Genomic DNA, 23,079 nt, shown 5'->3' with positions numbered 1-23,079 from the left:
AATATAGTAAAATAAACATTAAGGTGCAGCATTTCGATGAACTGAAATAATCTGTATTTGAACTGTACTAGTACCTAAGCAGCCAGCTTGACATTAGGACTTGCTTTTCATTGTATTTTCATGTTGTTCTAAAGAAAGATGAACTTGTCCACATTGCTTGCTGAAATGGCAGATCTGCTGGCACTAACAATGTCTCCTGCTGTGGAGAACACCCTCTCTAGGGACAGAGGTAGCAGACACAGCCAGGTAGCGCTTTGCTAACATGGCAACATAAGGATACTTGGCGTTTGTAATAGCTTTGGCTCGGTCTGAACTTGTTCTCGAGTGGTGGAGGCTTACATGCAGTGGGAGTTGGGTTTGCATTTCAGTCTTTTTTCTTTTGGTACAGGTGATATTCACGTTCGGTGATGCCTTTTCAAATGAGTGTGATGTATTGCCAGCCGCGTAACCAATGTTAGTTGAACAATGTCGACAAACAGCTTTGGTTCGGTCCACCTGTCTTTGTCCGTCATCCTTGTACGTAACTGCGAAACCAAAATGTTCCCAAATCGGAGACTTCAATGATGCTGGAGGATTTTCAGCTCAACTTTATCTGCGTTCGCCATTTCGACAGTTCCTCAAATTACTGACTACATTTGAACGCATCCCTGTGACCAGCTCTCATAGTATGCCTCTCGTCCAATGAAATGACTTGGTCGCTCTATGATATATACCTGAGATTACTTCCAGAAAGTTGTTCTCAATTTTTTACGTTTAACGCTATATTCGTTCGGTACACACGTGTACCGTTCGGTACACACGTGCACCGAACCGAAGGGCCCGTACCGGATAATTTCAGTACGGGTACGTGTACCGTTACACCCCTAATTGATTGATATGATTGCGATTTCAATCAGCATATACTTCTGTCAGGGGATGCCACCCCTCAAAATCTCCTGCCACCCTCTTGCCACCCCATGAATATTTGTCTAGATCCGCCCCTGGGAGGGAGTAATTGTTGCATGTTCGGACACCCAAGGTTCCACACACTGCTAAAGAGTTTAACATTGTTTTTTAAGTAGACCAGAATTAAAGATAATGAGCTATGAAATGCAGAGCGACACAGATCCTAGTAATGTTTTGACTCAAGATAATAGTTATGTACACAAGTTTCTGAAATAGATCATTAGACATTTTAATACTAATTAGGTGTAAATGAATTGCAGTAGTAGTAGTACTCTAAGAAAGTGAGTTTTGTACCAAGTTTCAGGAAAAGTGGGAGGCAGAAGTCCCAATGAAAAGTTAGAACCATCTTGAAAATCATAGTTGGAATCGTGAATGAATAAGGAATGGCACTCCGCATATGATATATTTTTGTAGATAAAGGGTACCCTATGCTGAAATACCTCTGAAAAGACTCTGCAGAGCACGACATGGCCAAAAGACCGAGACCAAATGACCTTTGACCCTGACTGACAGTGTGACAAAAGCACTGTCCATGACTGACTCTGGGGTGTACCTGACCAAACCTGACATGACAACCAGACAGTGTGAGTGTGAATGAATGCCGGCATGTGATCAGTGTAACTGCATGATTCGAAAACAATAACTAACCAAGCATGTTTTTGGACTAACATATTATTTTGGTGCTCCAAGGGAAATGAGAGGTTTCCTAAAAATTCCACAAAAAGGGGAAACCGCACATGTGACCCGGTTCTAATCTACTTGATTATATGTTACTCTCACATGAGTTGGCGGTTTGCAAATGTAAAACTAAAATCTGAAGATTCTGTTTCTTTTAGGCCTGAAGGACGGAGAGGAACACTTCTTTTCACTGAAGTGTTTACTGTGGAAATAATGATAATGGATGTCAAATTGTAAATAATGTTCGTTATGTCCCTAACCAATTACCTGACAGTTTTTGTTCCCCTCCCATTACAGGGTTTTGTTACACATCATTTCATGTGTAAAAAGGGGGGAGTGTGTATAATGTATAATGTCAACATGGCTGTAATATTCACAATTTCTTTTAAGGATTGACAGAAACCTTCCGCCCCAACCCAGATGTTCAAACTGAGCATTGAATGTAATTAACCTGCTCCATATCTGGGGATAAGATACTGTTTGATGAATGTTGAGATGTTTCTAAATATTGATTTGAATTATAACAGGTAACACAGAAGCAGTGGCCAAGGGGCTACTGTGAGAGATGTAATTACCGAAGAAGTTGACCTGTGATAATGAAACAATTTTTTAATATTTTAACAGACATTAGAGTAACTGAGGTTTGAAATGTAGAAAGTGTGAAGTTAAAACTTCTTTGCAGCAATGTTGAGCCAATCATGAAATGAGTGAAACTGGATTCGCCTGTCAATACACTGATATTTATTGAGAGCCTGATGGCCGGAGAGTTCACAGCATATCACAGTTCTCATGTAAGATCCCAGCAAACTCTGAAGCCTAAAAGCGCCAAGAACCCATCTATACAGACAAGAAGAGGAGGGCCCTAAAACACGCGGGTTTTCCTTTAATGCATGCCAGATGTCGAGACAAAGACTCGTTGCATTGTAAACCCACATGAGCCAAGCTTCTCCCCCACAAGACATCAGATGACCTCTTGACCTGTGTCTTCCTGAGAAGCTATGGATCACATTACAGGCAGGAATACACTTCAACCATATTAAACAGATTCCCGAGGACAAATCACTAAACTCTATATACTTTAACAAGACCAAAATATTCCTTTACAGAAAGAACATATTACAGTTAAAGCTAAAACATAGTAATGTATTGAGACATAATTTAATTTAGACAACATCATGTAACTAGCATGGTAAAGAAGTAAAAGCCATAGACTTTATTGTTTAGGTCATTATGGGGATATACATTTCATCTAAATTTATAATAGAAAGACATTTGATGACAGTTTGTTGGAATTCTGTATTCATTTTTTCAGCGTGATAATATCTAAGCACTGACAGGTAAAAGCAGTATCACCAGGAAATCATTCACTTTGTTAGTATCGTGATTTTGGTTGTTTTTGAATCCATAACATTAGTGTGTTTCTTTACCAGAAACATTAGCAGTTCATATTATATTTGGATTTTAAATAGGATTTCATTTAAAAATAAACACGGATGCTTGTCAGAAATTCAGAGCTATTGAAATAGGTTATTTAGTTTACCTAAAGATGTTGGGGTTCTTATTTAGTTGGCACAATCCAAGTATTAAGATTCTGAAGCTGCACTGGCAGATAGGAGGTCTACAATTAATTTAGAAAACCTGTTCACAGACGGCTGTTGTTTCAAGACACCCCACCAACAGGCTCCAAGTGGGTCAAAACAGCTGAGCGTAGGCTTGAGGGAGTTGTATCAGATTTCTCCACACAGGTTGCTGGCGCCAAAAGGGGGACCCGAGAAGCACGAGGCCGACACAGCAGAGTTCGTCTGGCTGAAAGTCATCAGGACAAAGTGGCTCAACTCCAGGCTCTCCGGCCCCGACCGAGTGACCCAGCGGACCTCTCATGCCGTCTGCCTAGGAGAAAAGGGGGACAGCTCGTACCACGGGAGCCAGTGTGCGGCGGGGAAACCACCTGCTAGGACCAGGGGACGACATCAGGACGGCCGTGGCCCTGGCAGACGTGGACTATTCGGAAGCAGCGGACTGGAGGAGCAGGACCCTGGAGACATCCTTACAGCAGACGACCCGGGAGGCATCATCAGCGGGCTGGAGAAGGAGGAGGAAGACATCTCTCTAGCAGGCAGCCCAGAAGCTGCCGTCAGCGGATCGGGGGGACAAAGACACGGCAAGCCAGGACGGCACAGGGGACTTGTCGAGGCAGCAGAGGAGTCTACTTCTCTCTGATCAGTTCCACCCGTGAAGGGAAAGCCGCATCTCCCCCTCCCTATTAGCTGTCCTTGTGGGCTATTCCTCCGAGGGGGGGCTGATGATTCTAGCACTCAGCTGCCCCCTCATGGTTCCTTCACTGCCATGAAAAGTGGTGTTCTGTCTCCATGAATGTTTGGGGGACGGACACAGTAGAAAAGAATGACAGTGGGTATCTTTCAAAATGCCTTGTTTAAGTTTATCTCTGGAGAAAGAGATAAAAAGGGGGATTTGTAGTGAAATATTTGTATGTATTCATGTTAGCAAACTATGAATAAGCTTAAAATGGGAAATAATTTGTGTAAAACTGTGAGCTGGATTTGGGGCCTGTTGACATGTGTTTTTGAGGACAAAGGAAGGTGAGAGCATGTATTGATTTGCATTCAACTTAGATCTAGAGATAATGGAACTGAGCTACAGTGATTGGGGAAACCTAAGATCTGAGGTGTTTGTGATATAATCAAGGAAGTCCAAAACGGCGGATCAGATAACTAAGATCTGAGGTATTTGTGATCCAATCAAGGAGGTCCACAAGGGCGGATCAGATAACTCCTCCCATTGTTAGAAAGTATAAACACAGAGACACACGATGTGTTCAGTCTCTTTCCTCTGGCTGGCTCACGTGCAGGTAAATTCGGGATCCCAAAGGTAACTGTATTGAATTTGTACTGTATTGATTGTATTGCATTGTCATATTACCATTAAAGTAGATTATTGTTTAACGGTTACTTGGTAGCTCTGGATTCCTTCCTGTATTATAACCAGCTTGATAGGGACGCGCGGAGATTTGAAAAGCGGACCAGTTAAGCCCTTTAAATCTCTAACATGATTCACCACAAGGAGACTGCTTTCTAGCACTCAGGTTGCACCTCTCATGGTTCCTTCACTGCCATGGAAAGTGGTGTTCTGTTCCCAAAGATTTCAAGTACTTTGGGTCTCAGTTTCTGATAGATTTATACAATGTTGAGACGGACACAGTAGAAAATAATGACTATAGTTATGTTTCAAATGCCTTGTTAAAGTTGATCTTTGGAAATAAGAACAAAAGGGGGAAATGAAGATAATTAAATTAATATATTATAGCAGGAAGTTTAATAGTGTAATTTTTGGTATATTCATTTTAATGTCCCCTGATATATAAGAAGTGTGTTTTTATATATTCATGTGTGTACTTAATTACTTTGTATTTAATAGTAGCAGTTTATATGAACAAGAAGCTGGAAAGATGAGAAGTGAAAACTTCCCTGTCAAGAGAAGGAGACAGAGAGGAAATACCCTTATATAGACATATGCTATAGGCAGCAGAGTAGGATGTGTGTGTGTGTGTTGCAGTAGCCATCTGGCTGTATCATAACTGCTCAATTATACTGATGCTTGTGTTTTTATTGATTTCTTTCTGTTTGATTCTTTCATGTTGTGAGTATTAAATTGCCACAACTTTGTGAGTAGTTGGCTTAAATGTGTTTAAATTACTTATGTGAAATAAAGGAGCAGGTTGGCATGACAGGAGACTGGGGATGTGGGGAGAGTACACATTCTTATCTAAACACAGAATGCCAAGTAGCTAGAACATACATGTCTAAAATATATGTGTGTGTTTAATTACTTTGTATCAATAATAATAGGGAGTTGGAAATATGAGTAAAACCATTATTTAAAGTAAAAGGTGAGCAGGGGAATGCCCTTATTTGAAGATAGCTCAGATCTCTGAAATTAGTGTGCGTTCTCTGTATATGTTATGAAGGGTCCGTGCAGGACACCCAATGTGTCTGTGTTACCTTAAATGGTAAAAGAAGGGAAATGAGTGTGTGTGAAACCTGCTGAAATACCAGATGTGTTTGCTTCAAACTGAGACTGTTTTCAGGTTCTCTGCTGGCACGCGCTGATTCACTGTGACAGAGCATCTTTTGCATCTCCCAATGAGATGACCTGAAAAGATGACCAGCTGACCCAACCCCTCCTGTTTTATTCTTGTATATCTCCTGTTGAGTCCTGGCGTTCGCTCTCTTTCCTCCAGCTGCCAAGACGAGTAAGTAAGAGTTCCCAGCGGGAGGACAGGGCCGGAGTAATCCGGATTACTTCGTGATGATATTGTATGTGTATCTTTTACCATTAAATCAGCATATTTGTTATAACCTTACCAATGGTTGCTGTGAATTCTTCCTCTGTTAATCTGACCCATTCACAAAAGGACGCGCGGAGTCAGAGGGGAGCCTTAGAGCCCCCACCAAAGAATGACTGTCACAACAACCACCATCAGACCCCCCTATTAGTGCTCGGTCACTGTTCGCTTTGTGAGAGGGTTTGAAGGTCTAATTTCTAATGATTGATAGTTACACATACTTGTGGTATGTATTAGTTTAGTTTGCCCCTGGTACGTAAAAAGGATAATAATAATAGCGTTTTTTAAAATTATACTGAGTTATTCTTCTTGTCAGGAACCGCTACTATTCGTTTGTTTTATGGATTTGGGCCGGTCTGGGTCTAAATGCCAGGGCCGATTTGCTGTCCCAGTCCAGCCCTGTCCTGGAGCCTCGAGTCCAATCTGTGGAGGAGCCCCAAAAAGGATTTCAAATGGGCTGAGTTGACTCCGTGTTCTTTTCCGCATCCGCATGTACATCAGCACAATGGGCAGAGCTTGTGTCCATGACAGACCTGTGTCTGCACAGCATTTTGCTAGTTTGTTTTTGATTGTGCCGTTCTCTCTTTCCACCCCACCCCCACTCTGTGGATGATAAGCACAATGCTTTCTGATGTCCATGCCCATGTATTCTCCTATCTGCGTAATGGCCTCATTAGCAAAATGTGAACCGTTGTCGCTAGAAATGTTGTCTGGTAGTCCCCATCTAGGAATGATTTCCCTCAGTAGTGCCTTTGCCACAGCATTTGCTGTCTGTGCTTTTACTGGGAAAGCTTCAACCCATTTGGACCACATGTCAACCACCACCAGACAGTGCTTCTTACCCTCTGATGGGCTAAGCTCAATGAAATCCAGCATTAGGTGCTCAAATGGCCTGGTGGGAGGTGGATGTGCTCCGGGTCCTGTAACCTTTACTGGTCTACCAGAATTTTGCATAATGCAAATTAGGCATGCTTCACAGTGCTTTTGAGCTGTTACTGTGAACCCCCTTGTGAACCACTCCTGATTTATAGCCTCTAACATCCCCCCTTTTGACACATGGTCCAACCCATGTGTCAACTTAGCAAAATGAGGGAAGAAATGTCTTGGGAGACATGGATTTGAATTTGGACCAACCCAGATGCTGGAGGTTGGGTCAAAAGCAGCCCCAGCAGCCTTCCACTGAGCCTTCTCAACTGGTGTAGCTAGCTGCTGCATGGAAGTCAGTGATGACATTTTGTCAGTGAAGGAGGAGACAGGGATTTTAACAAATGAGTGTGCGTGAGGTGCGAGAGGAATCAGAGCAGCTGCCTTTGCGGCTGAGTCAGCAGGCGCATTTCCTAGGGAAACTGGGTCTGTGCTGCTTGCGTGTGCGGCACATTTACAGACTGCAACTTCAGATGGGAGCAGAATGGCGTTTAGTAAGCCTGCAACCAGTACATGGTTAAGTACTGGTTTGCCATCAGATTTGAGAAATTGTCTACACTTCCAAATAGCCCCAAAATCGTGTACTACCCCAAAAGCATAGCGTGAGTCAGTGTAAATAGTCACGGTTTTGCCTTCTGCAAACGTGCAGTGCACAGTTAGTGCGATGCCTCTGCTGCTTGTGCTGAGAGGTGACATGGAAGTGGTCCAGAACGGAGTACAGCAGAATCTGAAACAACAGAAAAACCCACCCGATTAGTGCCCCCTTGGTCGCGACAGGCAGACCCATCAACATACAAAATGAGGTCAGCGTTGGTCAGAGGAACGTCTTTTAAGTCCGGTCTAGGTGTGCACACCATGAGAAGTTCGTCACCGTTTTCAGGCAAAGGCATAAGAGGGTTCTTACACCTTTTCCAAAGTCAAATTCAAGCACTTTTCAAGCATTTTCAAGGTGCATTTTCAAGCTTTTCAAGTATCTTACAGCTGTTGTAAATTACATATTTATATGCACATACTCAAATGATTATTTCCCTACCTCAGATGTTCTTTATGCTATAAACAACCAAATGTGTGTTTCGTGATAGCATTCTACACGAGGATGAAAAATTAAAGAAAAGAAAACTAAGTTTAATATTTCAAAATGAGTGATCTGTACATCTCAAAACTGAATTCAGGCGACCTTTCACCTCCACTTAATTAAATGCACTGGTTGCAAGATAAAAATGTGAGTTAATTGATTTAGATAAACATTTAAGTTGCAAACATTAATTTATAAGTTGTGTTGACGTAATAATGTTGGTAATTACATCAACATAATATTGTGTCATTTGAACTCTGATTTCTGCATTAATTGACTTCAACCTAAATTCAAGTTGAAGTAAGTAATGCAATTGGCTTGATAACTTAATTGTTCTACACCTTGAGTTAAGGATTTCAAGTCCACTCCCACTTAAGATGCCTGGACAAGTTCCCACAGTTAAGACAAATATAAATATACAAAGGACATTTTAAGGTGAGTGTCATCTTTTGTCATTCAAATACAAATTGAAATTCAAACTCTCCTGATTGAAACATCATGTGTTGAAATAAACAACTGCAGTTCAAAAATAAAAAGTGAATTGCCTAATATTTTTGTTGTGGAATCAATTAATTTCTTTCTTTAAAGGCAAAACATGGAAAAGCTAAGAGAAAACCCTATAGAATACAATATTATTTGGAGCAACTTAATTTACAAATGGCTGTCAACTTAAAAACATCTGTCCATGTTCAACACTGGTAATTAAGTACATACAACTTAAGATTACATTTAAATCCTACGGTAAAACAAGTTGGAACATTTGGAGTAATCAATTTAAAACTTGTGTTTATGCTACCAATTATTAAGTAAGTGGTAATTGAAAACACCTCTGATTGTAGAGGAAAAGCCTTCTCCCCTAACTCAAATAACTTTGTTGCTTTAACAAAATGTCATTAGAAGTTGTCTTAACTCAATAACCATCGATGCAACCTATTGCCTTGATTTTCTTTGTTAAGCCAAGCATTTGTTTTTAGAGTGTACGTAGACTGGGCCTCCCATATAAGTAAACGACAACGTCATTGGAGGCAGTCGCAATTTCTACAGGCTCGCACTACCTGTTAGCATCTGGCATCTGTTAGCATCTAGCTCTCCTGCTTACAAACTTTTAGCCATCCCTGCAAGTAGTAGTTTTAGTTGTCTGCGATCTGCGGAGGCCTACCTGTGAGTACGGCTGTACTGAGGTGTTTTTCCTCCGGAGACGTCGCGAAGAGACGGAGCGGCTCCACCTGTTGCTGCATGCGATCTGCGATTTACGGAGGCCTGTTCGTCGCGAAGAGACGGAGCGGCTCCACCTGTTGCTGCCTGCGATCTGCGATCTACGGAGGCCTGCTCCCACCTGTAGAGTTTGGCTGTACTGGAGAGGTTTTTACCCCGGAGACGTCGCGGAGAGACGGAGCAGCTCTACCTGTTGCTGCCTGCGATCTGCGATCTACGGAGGCCTGCTCGTCGCGAAGAGACGGAGCGGCTCCACCTGTTTGCTGCCTGCGATCTGCGATCTACGGAGGCCTGCTCCCACCTGCACGGCTGCACTGGAGAGGTTTTTACCCCGGAGTCGTCGCGGAGAGACGGAGTGGATCCACGCTTCGGGCTTGGCCTGCTTCCACCGGGCGTGTGCTGCTGTACGGAGGAGGATTTTACCACGGCTGGGGCCTGCTTTCCACCTGTCCTGGTTCTGCTGTCGCAGAGGCCTGCTATCACCCCGGGGATACCACGCTGCTGCTTTCGCCTGTCCTTTGCTGCTGTGCTGATTTTGCTCCAGGAACATCGCGGTTCCCTGGTCTGGGAAAATGGCCCATATCGGGATTCTGCTGTGCCTGTTAACTATTTTGGACTATGAGAAGATCTCTAGTCATTCTGAGGAGTCTACTGGATTCAGGTCTGTTCTGCCACCCGCAGTGGGCATCCCCTGCAAAGGTTCGGATGTGTTACACAAACAATTACCGGTTGCCTTGTCACAGTCAATCTGCTCAACACAAATATGTTTATCTTTTTTGTTTTCCTGCGATGATGGTTCTTCAGGACTGCTTCTTAAGCTCTAATCACACTCTCGCAGACTTTTCCGGTGATTCTAAAGTAGATGACAATGTATGTGTGTCGCTTAAGAGGAAAAGATGCCTGTTTTTGTTGTTGTTATTACTGTCAGGAAATGTACAACCTAACCCTGGTCCGCCCAGTAGTAGTAGTCAGATCGCTACTCCTGCTGATTTTAAAGCTAGGTCTGGGTTGGGTTTCATCCACTTGAATGTGCGCAGTCTGTTAGGTAAACTAGATTTTGTCCGTATCTGGGCGAGCTCGACTGACGCTGACGTCATTGTTTTATCAGAAACATGGCTAAACAAATCTATTTTGGCCTCTGACATTGCCTTAAATGGTTTTAATGTGTATCGTACCGACCAGCCTAATAAAGGTGGTGGCGTTGCCATTTATGTTAAGAATAAGTTCAGTGTAACCGCTGTAGTTTCCAAATCTATCAGTAAGCAATTTGAATTTTTAGCCTTAAATATAGAAGTGGCAAAGGGTCAACAGGTCATGGTCGTGGGCTGTTACAGACCCCCCTCAGCTGTCAAAGACTCCTTGTCTTCGCTAGCAAATCTTTTATCGCAACTAGACTACAAGGAAATAGTGCTACTTGGAGATTTTAACTGGGACTGGTTAACTGCAGTGTCAGAGGATTTTAAAAACCTTTGTATCTCTTTAAATGTTACTCAGATTGTTGACAGTCCTACTCGCCCTAATATTAAGTCCCCAAATAAATCCTCCCTAATTGATCTCATTTTAACTAATGTTCCCTATAAATACTCAGCTGTGGGAGTATTTGCGAATGATCTGAGTGACCACTGTGTTGTAGCCACAATTAGGGACACTAAGGTCCAAAAGGTTAAACCTCGTATTATCATCAAGAGAGACATAAAACATTTTGTGGAGCAGGGTTTTGTACATGATCTGTTTGGGTTTGATTGGGGAAAAATCGATCTGTGTGCTGATGTAGAAACCGCATGGTCTTATTTTTATGGAAATTATAGATAGACATGCACCCCTGCGTAAATTTAGAGTGAAGGGACGAGACAATCCTTGGTTTTCTGCTGAATTATCTAGTGTCCTACATGAGAGAAACAAGGCCTGGGCAAAGGCTAGGAATTCAGGCTCAGAGGTAGAATGGCTGCGTTTTAGGCAGCTAAGAAATAGCTTCACTTCACATGTCAAAAGTGCTAAATCTAAGTATTATCTGTCAGTTACCACAAAGAACCTGAACAACCCTAGAAAATTCTGGAAAGCCATAAAATCGATATCCACCGGTGATATCCGTAATGAGCTACCTCCGTGCCTTACCACAGTATCTGGCACTATATCGGATAGGGCCACCATACTAAATTGTTTTAATGAGCATTTTGTGTCCTGTGGCTCTGTTTCATTCTGTTTCTAATTCTGCTTCTGTGAACACCACAGTCGGTGACTCAGAACAATGTGGTCTGGAAAACCCTTTCAGTTTTACTGCTTTTACTGTTGATGTTGTTCGTGAAGTCTTAACCAAGCTAGATCCTAAAAAGCCGGCTGGTCCGGACAACGTAGAACCTTTCTTTTTAAAGATAGCTGCAGATTTTATTGCTCCACCTCTTACTACTATTTTTAACCTCTCCCTCAGCACGAACAAAATCCCAAAAGGTATGGAAGTCAGCTTATGTCCTGCCACTACTAAAAGGAGGGGAGGCCACCTTATTAAACAATTATAGACCCATCTCTAAATTGTCAGTTCTGGCCAAGGTTCTTGAACGCCTAGTGAGTGAACAGGTAAAGGTGTTTTTATGTAACAATGACATCCAGTCTAAACATCAGTCAGGCTTCAGAAAGCAACACAGCACCATCACTGCCACAATGAAAGTGGTAAATGATATTACGAGTATTTTAGATAATAAGCAGAGTTGTGCAGCTCTATTTGTTGACCTATCCAAAGCTTTTGATACTGTCGATCATCGCATTTTGAAGCAAAGGCTGGTCAGTATAGGCATGTCCAGCCATGCAGTAGGGTGGTTTGTAAACTACCTTTCTGAAAGATCCCAATGTGTTCAGTTTGATGGGCTGTCTTCTGAGTGGTTAAACATCACTAATGGTGTACCACAAGGTTCAGTTTTAGGTCCGCTATTATTCTCTATCTATATTAATAGTTTAGGTGAAAATGTCGAAGGAGCAACCTTACATTTTTATGCGGACGATACCGTTATGTACTGTGCAGGTCCCTCGATTAACGAGGCTGTTGTTAAATTACAGGCTGTTTTTAACATTATTCAGGCTCAGCTCTCTGAACTAAAGCTTCTTTTAAATGTGGATAAAACCAAGGTAATGCTCTTTTCTAAAGCTAAAGCTAAAAATACACCAGACACTGCTTTGGATATTGTAACTACGCAAGAAATACAACTTGAAGTGGTTACCTGTTACAAATACTTGGGTATCTGGCTTGATGACTGTCTCACTTTTAAACTTCATGTCAATAACCTGCTTAAAAAGCTGAGGGTTAGGCTAGGTTTCTTTTACAGAAATAAGTCCTGTTTCTCGCTTGAGGCCAGGAAAAGGCTAGTCACTGTGACCTTTTTACCTGTGCTGGATTATGGTGATTTGTTATATATGAATGCACCTGCCAATTACCTGAGCAAGTTAGATGCTGCGTATCACAGTGCACTGAGATTTTTGACAAATTGTAAAGCACTTACGCATCACTGTACCCTGTATACCAAGGCGGTTATGCCATCACTTACTGTACGGAGGCTCAGTCACTGGTACTTTTTCATTTACAAAGCCATGTTGGATAAACTACCATCTTATATCTGCTCCCTGATCTCTCTGCGAATTGAAAATACTTATTGCCTGAGATCGCATGCTGTGGTTTTATTAAATATGCCAAGTGCTAGGACTGTCTTAGGGAAGAAAGCTTTTAGATGTGCAGCTCCACTAACATGGAACAGTCTGCAAAAAGAATGGACAATTACCAAGCTAGTACCACTATATGTTTTTAAAGCTCGGTTGGATGCTACAAAATCAGATGCTGTTGGTACCTGTACTTGTGGTTAAATATACTTGTAATCCCTGTACATTTTGCTGTATGATGTCCTTTTGTTGTTCTGTTGTTTATGTCTTCTTGTGGAACCTACTGCTGCAGGTCTCCCTTGAAAAAGAGATCATTGATCTCAATGGGATTTCACCTGGATAAATAAAGGTTTTGAATTGAATTGAATTGAATATAACCTGGCTGAGCCGATATAAAAACAATCAGCCAAATAACTTTTCAATACATTATTGATTACTATTCTTTTAGGTACTTTTAGGTTGGCAGTGAACATAAGTCAGAGGTACATGGTGTACTTTCCCTTCACTACATGTATTTAATACCTTAAGTTACTTCACAGATGTGGATGAATGATGTGAAATATAATCAAGTGTTAAATCAGACTTTAGTTCCACCTGGAGTAAATCCACAAGCTACCCTGCAGTATACAAAGTCATTCAACCTAGCTGCACCTTTACCAGCTTTGAGAACACTTTCATGATCAATCATTATAAAACATATCATATATATTATTCTGAACTGGACCAATCTGCACAATGAATACTTTTACTGTCTTTAACTATATTTTGATGAGAATACTTTTCTACTTTTACTTGAGGAACATTTTGAATGCAGGACTTTTACTGTAACACTCTGGTACTTCTACTTTTACTCAAGTACAAGATCTGAGTACTTCTACTTTTACTCAAGTACAAGATCTGAGTACTTATACTTTTACTCAAGTACAATATCTGAGTACTTATTCCACCTCTGGTAGTGTATTAGTCTGAATTGTAGCTACAAAATCACGCAGAGCTGCATAACAATAGCCTCACAATGGTAACAAGTGGAAAATAATATTTACAAATGTGTACAATGATTTGTAGATAATTTTGACTACTCAAGACACCTGACTTATAAAAAGGAAGACTGTGTTCATTCTACAATTATATGGGATTAAAGCAACATGTAGTTTTACTTGTATAATACTTCCATTTTGTATAAAAGACAGTTTGTTTTCATCTGTTTTCGAATAAACAAAGTATTGGCTTTCAGAATATTAAACTTGTTTCGGCATAATTACAAGCAGAGAACGGACTAATGTAACATCACAGCAAGCATAACAACGCAAACATCAAACGCAACAAAGCCTGAGAATCAGGATATGTCAGCAGCCATTTGATACACATTCACCAGTTCTTTATCATCAAATGCCAGTTTTTGAACAATCGTAGGAGATGGCTGCCGGACTTTAAGACCCTCATTTGTGGAAAAATGAGGTCTAAGCCGAACCGGAGAATCAGATCTCTGCCAGACCCAGGTGCCCTGAGTTACTGCAATCAGTGCGATCAATGCAGCCAAGACAGGACAGCCACACCCTCTCCACTGATGAACCCACAGGGGCATCACACTACTCACCGACACTATAAACCTTGTCCCTCATGCTAGCCCTGACAACACACTGTTGTACGTTTCCTGACTTGTAGTGGTTCTCTCATCTATCTACACTCTTCTTGTCATCTTTGTAAAACGATATCAGACTGGTAATTGACAGCCATGACTTCTAGTTAAATTCAGTGTGGCTAAAATGAAAAGCTTTGTTAAAATATGCAAGCGTGCGAAAGTCAAAGTCAGCTTTATTGTCAAAAATTCTACATGTGTTATACATCCAGAAATATCGTTTCCCACAGTGTGACATGTATACATAAAACAAAACAAAAAGGGCCTAGATAAACGTGGTATACATTAAACAAACACAAAAAGGGCCTAGATAACCGGGGTATACAGTTTAAAATGTTAATAATATATTTAAAGTGTTCAAAGTGCAGTTTCAGTGCAAGTCAGTTGAAACGATCTTAAATTGGCGTGACGTTGAAGTCGCCCTGCTGCTGTACTAGCTTGTAGTTCGTTTATAGCATAACGTTAGCATTTTACTTCTGGCGACTAGATTTATGATTCAAAAATTATAAAAGTAGGGTTGACATGTGGAGATTATCCGGCTGAACAAAACGTGATCCCTCTCTTAAATGTGTGTCAACCACAGACCTTATTTCGAGCTATTTTCCAAAATCCTATGGAGAAATTGCATTGGTTTTTGACGAAGGAACCGGAAGAAGTTTACTTCCGGGGTTTAGTACGCGTCACTGCGGTTCTCTATGACAGCGGCCAAAGAGTTAACTAGCATGTCTAACGAACTCACGACTAGCAGGTCAGGAAGTTTGGACATTTTCAAGTTTGGACATGGAATCTCATGGTGATGAATGATGCGTCTCCGAGGAGGAGCAAGGCCAAGAAGAACGCACAGTCTGCTGTAAGGTAGGACCGCTAGTAGTGATAATGTCTACAACTGGTTAAACGTGCAGTGCAATGTTTTAGGCTTTACGCTGTGCTTACTGGTGAAAGAAAGTAGCCATTATGGTGATAAAGTGTGCATTTGAAGGTGCAATATTATTTCGGAAGGCATTACGAGGAAGTTGCTGTCTCGTTTCATGTAGCCTACTACGCAGCTGGTTTTACAAATTGTAATTTGTTGCGTGCATGGTTCTTGTATGATGTTTGCTTGTTTATTATATTACGTACAGTTTGAGCAGAAGCAGAGCAAATCTAAGTGCAAGCAGGCACTATTTGAGTGCGAGGGACAGGGTTTGAGGGAAATAAATCAATAAAGTATGCTCTCAAATTTAAATACCACGCTCTTGAATAAAGATAGAGAATTCTTTCACACACACATACGGGTTTTGGGCCGAGGGCGACACCGTATTTCCGGTATCCGCCATTTCACGCGAGGTGCAAGCAGAATATCATAGTCTATTGCCTTAATCAATATCTAGTCAACTCTAAAATACCACATATAGGCCTATGCATTGGCATGATAATATTATTGGGGTATTCACCTGGTGTTTCCAGAAGATAGACGTCGATGCTGCCAAAATCGACCGAAGGCCACTTTCGAGAGTCGTTTTTCCATACATCTGCAGGCAGTCTGTAAGGGCAATCGGACAACCCACACAGCAATAGTTTACGCTGGTAACGACCCAGAGCACACCCCTCAAGTCCAGAGATGTAATCCGAAGACATGCAGCGATTTCTTCGGCCGTTAATTCAGAAAAAAAAACCTAGTGCGTTCTGCCTGGCAACGTTACCTCGCTGTTTATATTAGCACCTCCAGGATATTAGCACCTCCAGGAAAATGGCGTATTTATATATATATATATATATATATATATATATATATATATATATATATATATATGGCGCGCGTTGCATTGTTGGGTAGCTCGTGACGTCACTGTGTGTGAAAGAATAACCCCCATAGTTTATTGACACATTCATTTCAGCACCAGATATCTGATGTGTGTGATTTATTGGCAAACAGTATGAGTTGTATATTATTGGCTACCAATGCTTTGGGCTCTGTGTTGACGGACAGGCCTCCGTGTTCTTTCTGTGTTGTTGAAGTGGCCATCAGTTTGCGTGTTTCCCATGTTTGCATTTTCTTGACTAATCTATGATTGGTTTAAACCAGGTTTAAACTCGGCCTACATTGCTGCACCTCTTGCTCTTTCTGTAAAGGGTTGAGCTTGACAGTTGGATTTTTGGAAATCATCTGTTTCAACGTTGGTGTGATGTGATGTCTTGAAGAGTATGAGTTTAACATTTAAAAAACCTTGATTAAGTTATGCTTAAAAGTGCAGGGCATTGGCTTTGGAGTGTGACTTTCTGAATTGTTCGTCTTTATTCATTCAGATCTTCAAATCACTAAACGAATCTGTTTACCTTCTACAGTAGCCTTGATTTTTGCTCTAGCTACATTATCCTGTTTTATTCAGTTTTTTTGTCTAGAAAATGTATTATTCTTGAAACCATTTTCAAACATTTAAGTTGAATAGCTTTGATTAACACGTTTATGTAAATAATGTGAATTTATAAATATTATACATACAAAAGCAACAATCTTAAATGGCTGTCAAAACCATATTACCATTATGCATATAGCTTAAACCAGGCATGGGCAGAATTTTCCTTTTAAAGTGTCTAGTGTGGATATTTGGCTTCAGATGCAGGTCAGCAGAAAACAAGTGTATAATCAACTTTAAAGAGATACTGGTATTCATTATTAATATATTTTGTTTGTAGCCTATTCCCTCTTGCAAAACCAAATCTCTAATTTCTGTTGGTGATGCAGAAAAAATAGCCTTCATCAACAAACCCCCTACAGACTATACACACATCCTCCCCAGACATGAAATGTCTCCCTCCAAAGCATACTTTCACCTTACATGATAACACAGTGGGCTTCAATTTTAGATATTTTAATCATTTTTGCTGATTTATGTTTGAGCACAATATTATAAAGCATATTCGATTATAATTCCTAAATTAGGTTTGAAAAGAATACTGATTTGATCCCCTCCCCTGTGATATACATGTCATAACACCGTTTGTCCCCCAGATAGCGCTCTCAGCTCACATTGAGGTCTGGTTTCAATCATGGTTGAAGTTTGGACAGTGTGGAACCAGAAGAAAATGCCAGAACAAGCTTTGCATTAATTTAATTGATATGTTGTCCCTTTTGTCTCTTGGGTCTGTAAAACACATTGAATAACCTATAAATTCAGCTTTTGATATGGGAGAATGTGAATGTGGTAAAACAAGTCTCTCTCAATTGTTCGTTTTGCCCTTTTCGGGATTGCGGGATTAGTCCGATTATTGAAATAGAATTGTAGGTTGCTGCTGGTAAAACCAAAAAGCACACTGTGTTTGTGTGTGCAAACTAAGTTGTTATGGTAACAATATCATGCCTTGTTTGAAGCTACTGTATTTACGTATGTTTTATTTAAGGATTATTTAAGCTGTCACTTCTGTCTGCTGACACCTTCAGCACCATGGACAGGGCCGAATTTCCCCCATTTAGCATTTTATCAATACCCTGTTGTTGTTTGTTTTTACGATACAGGATGTCTGGAAACAACCTTCATTTCCATATAAGGCATGGCATCTTTCTTTCATTTGAATCCGATCGAAACAAATATATATGTAAATGTTTACATATCATATTTACCTTCATTATGCATTGATAAACATCAACATTTTTCATCAAGTGGCCTTACTCCCAGCCTATTTTGTATTAATTAGTTAAAGGAATTATTTAAAAAAATTAAAAAAATGGTCATCTACAATTGTAGCATATTGTTCACCTGGGACTTTCTTCCTGCCAATGTCTGTATCCTGTATTCACAGAAGCAAGTGTATTGCCTGTCCCTATGCTACTTGTTTTACTTGGCTTAAAATGACATTTTGTTTTATGTTTTCATATAATTGATCAATAAGTAGAAGTTACAAACATAGTCCTACTGCATGACTCGGTATCATGCCCAGAAGTTTGTTTCACTTTACACAAAATGTTCTTACAGCATTCAGTACAAACAAACAAAGCACTAGTGTTTAGAAATACATTATCCATAGAGACATTTTGGTAAAACAGTTCCACTAAAGCTTAGGGGATAACTATTAATAAGTGGGCAATAGCCTTTTCACATGGAAACGAACATGTCAGTAAACAGTTTGCCCTGTTACTCACTAGATGGCAACATTGTCTTACTATACAGTGAAGCCATGAGCCGTCCAGTTGTGTTGTATTTGAAAGAAGGTCTGGTTACCTCTAAATGTTAAATCTTGCTCTTGTTTCTTTAGTGGGGAAGTTGAAATAAAGTTGTAGTTGTCAGTTTCACACAATGCCACTCGTATATGTTCCATAGTGACTCATTAGGTAAAGCCGTTATGAGTCAACTTTCCATGAATAACACCTCAAGCACCATATTGGATGAGTATAAGACGATAATGAAGGACGTAGATGAACAGAGCTTTACCATCTTCTGTGTTCAGCAGGATGATTCACCTCATCCTGCCGCTGTAGTTCATCTAACAACATTTTCACAGGTACATTTTTCTCATGCTAAATGATCAGAAGTGTCATGTCCTTTCAAACCACATTGCACTTGACATCACCTCATGCCCTTTGTCAGGATGTCGAAATAAATCGTTGTTACATTACATTACATTACATTGCATTTAGCTGACGCTTTTATCCAAAGCGACTTACAATAAGTACATTCGACCAGGAAGACACAACCTTGAAGAAAACAGAATCATATAAGTACATCAGGTTTCATAGAGCCAAACATTTCAAGTGCTACTCAACTGGCTTTAGGTAAGCCAGTCCTTTATTAGTATAAAAGTGCTTCGTTAATAGTTCTAACGCTCGAAGTGGAGTCGAAAGAGATGAGTTTTCAGTTTGCGCCGGAAGATGTGCAAGCTATCTGCCGTCCTGATGTCAATGGGGAGCTCATTCCACCATCTTGGAGCCAGGACAGCAAACCCACGTGTTTTCGCCGATGGGAACTTGGGTCTTAGTGCACGCGCTGGGGTGTACGGTTTAACCATGTCCTGGATGTAGGAAGGGCCAGATCCATTCGCAGCATGGTTGTTGGAGGACATGCAATGTTTTTTACTGAGGCATTTACTGAGGCATGTCCGATTAATGAAAAACATCAAAGTCACGTTTCTCTCAGCGAAACAATAAAAACATGCCTTTTTTAAATGTATACAGACTTAGCCCGTTTCTGATTTGAAGTATAATAATTTACAATACACGTGATTATTTTGTATTCATATTTAATTAATTAATGGTGAAGTCAAATCTTTCAACTTTTTTTAAAACTGTGTGACTGTGAGCAAAGCTACTTTTTTATTGTAATTGAATAAATATAAAAAGTTCTATGATCCCTTGTTGGACCTTCTTAGGAAATTCTTCTTTTTGCTTTTAGGCAGGTCAGAGGTCGGGAGCTAGAGTGTAAGTTATTATTTTATTCCTCTACTTTACTTGCATATAGACAACTTTCTGTCTTGTTGAGCGGCACTTTCTTTACTCAAAGCAGCCTGATGTTAGACGTTGTCATAACCACAGTTTTTGTACATTTTACAAACACAGGCCTACTTTCAACCTCAATACATTATATTTATTTTTACATTTTACTGTCTTGTTAGGCCTAAATCATTGGAACTACCATCATTTTCTTCTTTGTAAAATCCTTAGATTACATTTTATTACCCAAGTTGAAAATGTAACATGTATATAACACATTGTGTTTCACATGATGAAGAGAACATTGAAATATAATGTCCAATAGATGGCAGACAAGTGCTACTAATCCAATTGTTTCACTCGGCTCATCCACACACAGACTACATTAGTTTCATGATGCCATTTTGGCTTCCAATAATTGCGTATATACTGTATATATTTAGCTCTCAGAAACATTGTGTGGAAATTGGAATCTATACAGTAGATGTTATACATTGGTATGCTGGGGTCCTGATAGTCTATTCATGGCCACTTTGTCTTTCTTAAACATGACGAAAATGGAAATAGATAATATTGTCCAATAATTACAATGATCCTTAATCCAATTAGTCACCATTCTACTGTGCCAGGGTTAAACTCTGCCACATCCAGCTCACCTTTCCAGGTCCCTGTACTCGAGAACCGTAAGGATTAATTATTCAGCTACAATTAGCGTGATGTCAATAGTAATTGCCACCAGCGCAGAGCTCCTCTGACATTGAGGCGGCCTGTTGTGAGACTGAGATTACGCTCCTCATGTTAAAATTCCCAATTTCAATCAAGTTACTGTATGTGTTCCAGCTCTTGTGCACACACACACACACACACACACACACACACACACACACACACACACACACACACACACACACACACACACACACACACACACACACACACACACACACACACACACACACACACACACACACCTCCACACCCTGGGGCAGGCATGCATGACTGCATTCAAATAACCGACACTGATGCACACACACACACAGAGTACACACACAAGTACTTTCAGTAACATTTGAGAAAAGTGACTGTGAAACACAGATAAGTGTTGCTCATTTTTCTTTCAGTATTTGTATTGTTTATTAATGGACGCATGTTTACTAGACTGTGGTGAGCGAGTGGTAATTGCCCTGAGTCCTTCCCATTACCAACACGAGATTAAGGAGGTTTATGCACAACTAAATATATGCTACTGCTGGTATTGACATTAAATGAAATTGCATGCAAAGAAACACAAAAAAACAGTATATACACGTATATGTATAGTACTGTGGGGTTGCAGTGGACAAGCCCTAAATGTTCTTCTACATTGTTCGGATAAGATCAATTATTGGATTATTATGTGCATTTTTATTATGAACTGCATTTGATATTTAATTAAAATATAAACATATGTTAAATAATTATAGTGTTAACAACAGTGTTAGCAGTTCATGCCAGATATACATGAGAAATGACACTTTCTCCTGGCTCTCAGCCAGGCTGTGTCTTCTGGGAAAACTGGCAATTTTTTATTTTTGTTTTGTTTTACGCCATTCATTCTGCCCTTCACTTGTTGCCAATGTAAAAGTAAACCAAACTAAACGGCAACGATAAACAATTGTGACTTCCACTTTTGTTCAGGAATCCAGTGCTTGGCTAGCCATGGAGCATTGTACAACCCCTTTCATTTCGACTTTAAAAAAACCTGCTTTGGTTAGGCTTTTCAACTATCCCAACAATCACCAGCTCTGGTTTGGTTGAAGTATGCGAACATTTCAAACCTGCTTTTTTAGGGAAGACCATTAATCTAGCTAAATACAATGACAGCAATTGGTCCGAAGATTGTGTAAAAAGACCACCCTGAGATGTACTCAGCCAATTGCTGTTATGTTTGTCCAATTGCCAAACACTATTCTGACTTTATTTCACCACTCCCGCATGTTGAATCTATTAGACTGGGTGATATAGGAACTACTGCCTTGTTTCCATTGATTTCAAACTGAATTTCATTTTGAGTCGGAGGATTATGAATCTCATTACAAATTTCACACATGCTTGGTTAGTCAAACTATTGAACTTCTGTTATCACAGTCAAGTGTGTGCAGCCAGACGGAAAACAATTATATCCCAGACTGAGCAGAGTAGAACTAGAGAAGTAACTACTATATTATAAATGAGGCGTAATAATGTTGATTAAGTTGAATTGGAAATATATAAATTGTGTCTATTGCTTTAGGTCACTGTCCAACTGAAACTATTACCCTTTTTACACCTTGCATTTAAACACATTTTGGGTGATTGGATTGCATTCAGATAGTGCTTGACCACATTAAAACACAGGTCCAGAAGCACCTAAATAACATTGTGGATGATTTGTGATCTGATGGCCAAAACACCATAAGGTGGTCTGGGATGCATTGTGACCACATTGAACACAATTTTAAATGAACTTGCGTTTATAAACGTAGACATAGACAAGCATATTAATGCCAGGTGCAAATATCATCATGTAAAGTAATATTAAAGGTCCCCTATTATACTGTTTTTCATCAATATATTATAGGTCTCCGATATATACAAAGCATGTCTCTGAAGTGTTTGGCTCGAAATACCCAACAGATCATTGTAGCATCCCATAATCCCCTCTGTTTCAGCCCTGTTTCAAAAGTGCTGATTCTCTGTCTGTTACTTTAGATGAAAATAAGGAGCCACGCCCCTCTGAGAGATATTTGGTTAAAAAGAACACTATGGTGCTCTAGGAGGAGATTCAGGTGATAAGGTGTGGTGGGGGGGTTACCTTGGTTGGTTATTGGCTAATGGTTACACAAGCCAAAACATCGTTATGACATCATAAAGGGGCCAAAATCTGATCAGCTCGTTTTCAGACAGGTTTTTATATAAATGGATCAGGACAAAAAGAGAGAATCTTTTTTCCTGAAACTTTTAGAGTCTCTTTACACAGAGGGGACACAGGTTTATGTATAAAAGACAGGAACAAATGGATTTTGCACAATAGGTGACCTTTTAGATATTCTGAATAATAATAATAATAATAAACTGCATTTGAATAAGAAGACACATTTTAAAACAAGATATAAAGGGGATCATTATGATGTACTGTACCTTGTGTTGAAGATTTGTGACCTGAGATTACA

The 23,079-nt window shown here is 40.2% G+C and overlaps 1 protein-coding gene across 1 annotated transcript; it reads right to left on the bottom strand.

Moving 5' to 3' along the window:
* Positions 1-4,183: 4,183 nt before the first annotated feature.
* On the bottom strand, positions 4,184-15,956 carry LOC117556264 (protein NYNRIN-like). Its single transcript, XM_034231566.1, has 2 exons — positions 15,918-15,956; positions 4,184-7,637 (listed from the first exon to the last, which is right to left on the bottom strand). The coding sequence occupies exon 2, from the start codon at positions 7,604-7,606 to the stop codon at positions 6,299-6,301; it is 1,308 nt and encodes a 435-aa protein (XP_034087457.1). The 5' UTR covers positions 7,607-7,637; positions 15,918-15,956; the 3' UTR covers positions 4,184-6,298.
* Between the last annotated feature and the right edge of the window lie 7,123 nt (positions 15,957-23,079).

Source organism: Gymnodraco acuticeps, unplaced genomic scaffold, assembly GCF_902827175.1.
Source record: "Gymnodraco acuticeps unplaced genomic scaffold, fGymAcu1.1, whole genome shotgun sequence".
Taxonomy (NCBI): domain Eukaryota; kingdom Metazoa; phylum Chordata; class Actinopteri; order Perciformes; family Bathydraconidae; genus Gymnodraco; species Gymnodraco acuticeps.
The sequence above is the reverse complement of the archived record's forward strand: the minus strand, read 5'-3'. Positions and strand labels throughout refer to the sequence as shown.

Bases quoted from the DNA above. Each gene is read 5' to 3' on its own strand.
- LOC117556264 (XM_034231566.1), bottom strand. From the start codon at position 7,606: ATGTCACCTCTCAGCACAAGCAGCAGAGGCATCGCACTAACTGTGCAC.